Source organism: Aphanomyces astaci, assembly GCF_000520075.1.
Source record: "Aphanomyces astaci strain APO3 unplaced genomic scaffold supercont1.520, whole genome shotgun sequence".
Taxonomy (NCBI): Eukaryota; Oomycota; class Saprolegniomycetes; order Saprolegniales; family Verrucalvaceae; genus Aphanomyces; species Aphanomyces astaci.
In genome coordinates this window covers 109-2,698 of record NW_009798783.1, presented here as the reverse complement: position 1 = coordinate 2,698, position 2,590 = coordinate 109, and the positions used below count along the sequence as shown (strand labels likewise).

General features: G+C 50.4%; 2 protein-coding genes across 2 annotated transcripts; one reads left to right on the top strand and one right to left on the bottom strand.

Moving 5' to 3' along the window:
- Positions 1-229: 229 nt before the first annotated feature.
- On the top strand, positions 230-1,504 carry H257_19364 (hypothetical protein; the record flags this gene model as incomplete). Its single annotated transcript, XM_009848510.1, has 1 exon — positions 230-1,504. The coding sequence occupies one exon, from the start codon at positions 230-232 to the stop codon at positions 1,502-1,504; it is 1,275 nt and encodes a 424-aa protein (XP_009846812.1).
- A 34-nt stretch (positions 1,505-1,538) lies between these two features.
- Positions 1,539-2,384, bottom strand: H257_19363 (hypothetical protein; the record flags this gene model as incomplete). Its single annotated transcript, XM_009848509.1, has 1 exon — positions 1,539-2,384. One exon carries the CDS (start codon positions 2,382-2,384, stop codon positions 1,539-1,541), a length of 846 nt encoding a protein of 281 aa, XP_009846811.1.
- Between the last annotated feature and the right edge of the window lie 206 nt (positions 2,385-2,590).

Here is a 2,590-nt window from a genome sequence, read left to right as displayed (position 1 = left end):
AGTACTTGAAGTACTAGTACTCTGGAGTACCTACTACCGGTAACAGTCTGTACTAAAATAGTACCGGTGGTGAGAGTCAATACTAGTATGTATTAGTGGGTGTCAGAGTTGCAACAAGTTCGTTGCAACAAGTTGCTATTAAAATCTCATTACAGCCAATAGCAGCGTTTCGTTTAAAAATATACTGTGAAACACCCAGCAGCAAGTTCAGACGACAAGTTGCAACATCATGGTGAAGATCAGCGAGCGTGTACACTTGTTGCGGAATGCAACAGCTCAATTGGAGCGTCGCTTGTTCATGAGATTGTGCCGAGAATTGCTCGACAACGAGGACAGCGACGAAGACGAGTTAGACCAACAATGTTTGCAACTACTCCATGCCATTGAGCGGCAACGGTATTCTGTTGTGAGGCGCAACGACCCGTTCAAGCGAACCCGGTTCCACCACTTCCTTTTTGAAATCAAGGATACGAGATTCCGCAAGCTGTTTCGTATGGAACGTCGCTCCTTTCACAGCATTTTGGCTCTCATTGACAAGCAGCCCACGTTTCGTTCCATTCATGGCAAAGTCACCAAAGCCCCCGTTGCCCACCACTTGCTCGTGTTTTTGTATTACTTGGGCGCTAATGGCAACGCCGTGTCCAACGAGCACCTTGCGTCATTTTTTGGAATTGGTGCCGGAACGGTCAGTCTGTTCATTCGCCGTGTTACGGACGCAGTTGTGCTGCTTCGTGACCAGTTCATAGGTTGGCCAAACCGTGACGAATCACTTGCAATCGCCGGAGAGATCCAATCCATGTGTGGCTTCTCCAATTGTGTTGGGTTTATCGATGGCACTCTCTTTCCGTTTGAGTTCAAACCGACCTTGCATGGTGAAGACTACTACTCGCGCAAGGGGTGCTACGCTGTTGCTGCTCAAATTGTTTGTGACCACCGTGCCATTATTCGTGATATCTACACCGGTTGGCCTGGATCTACTCACGACAACCGACTTTGGCGGAACAGTAAATTGTTCATCCATGCCAGGCAGTATTTTGATCGGAGTCAGTTCTTGTTGGGCGATTCGGCTTACCAATTGTCGTCCTGTTTGGTTCCGGCATTCAAAAATCAAACCCATCAAGTCATGGAGCATCATAAGTCGTGGTTTAACTCGCATATCGCCAAAGGACGAATCAAAGCTGAGCACTGCATTGGAATGCTGAAGGGTCGTTTTCAGTATTTAAAACGCATTCGCAAAGTTATGGACGGCAAACCAGCAATGGCTTCCATTATCAAAACAATTCTTGCTGCTTCGATCCTCCACAACATCCTGGTAACCGAGGATGATATTGTCCCTGCGGCTTGGATCGAGCTCCAAGTCAACTGCAATTGCAATGCTGATCTCCGTGGGTGTCGTGTATGCTTCCCCCCAAACACCATCGAGCCCACCGATGATATCGAGAGCGCCGACAAACGCAGCATCGTACTCAACCAACTACTCATTGAGACTGGCTACCCTTTTTAACACGAAAGCATTTCCATTTTTTGCATTTATATAGTTATATTGGACACGCCATGTCGATGTCGGCGTCACTCCACCCGCGCTCTTTGAGATCTTTTCGTGTTTGGATCTTTTTGATACGCGCATCCACTGCCGCTGCTTCTCGCGCAAGCTCAAACTTCCAATGGGCTTCGTCAGCCTGGATTGTCAAAAGGCGGACGTTGAGCTTCGTCTCCTCCGCCAACCTTGCTTCACGTTGCATGTCCACTTGGAGCTTTCGCTCCTCCACATCACGGGTGAACTCCAACTGCTGTCGTTTCAGTGCGTACGCACGCGCATTGATCTCTGTCCAATCATCCAACTTCGCAGCCGCCGCAGTCCGTTTCTTCGAGGCGCTTGATGGTGCTTCCGGCGTTGATGGCACGTCTTCATCGCTGGACGCTTCGTTCATGTTCTCGCTCGTCACGATAGGGGCTGTAGATGCGCGATCACGCATGACCTCGTCCAAACTGTAGTAGTACGGACAAAGACGTTGTACCTCCTTTCGGATGCTGTCTTCGTCCACAATGCCTTGCCCGGTGTTGGCAAGCCAGTCGCATGCTGTCCGGTACGAGCGCTCGACATCCCCAATCTTTTGGACAACGTCCTTTGTGGTGCGATGGTGTATGCCGTTGTTGGCGAGTCGTTCCACAACTTCAGCTGCCAGGGAGGCCTTGGTGGAGCCGCTGTGTTTGTCGCCACCTTTCCATCGAACATAGTTCGTCTCGACCGACATCCACGCGATCACGACGTCCATGCTGGACTTGCCATCGCCAACACTATCTTTGGTCCAGAGAACTCTCTTTGATGGCGTTCGATCAGCGAGGTCGACTCCTTTCGAGGGACGTGACTTGCGCGGCGGCATGTTGAGAACGTTGTAGCTTCAGCTGTGTGCGGTGAGGATGCGGCTAAGATAGCCCAATCGCTGTCGAGATCCTCTCAAAGGCCATGCGCCGAAATCGAACATTTTACCTGCCAGAGTTATTACTTGCCGACTTGTGAAGATTTTCTGACAAGTCGCGGGCGCCTCGGCAAGTTGCGCTGTGTCCATTTCGACCAATGGAATCACAG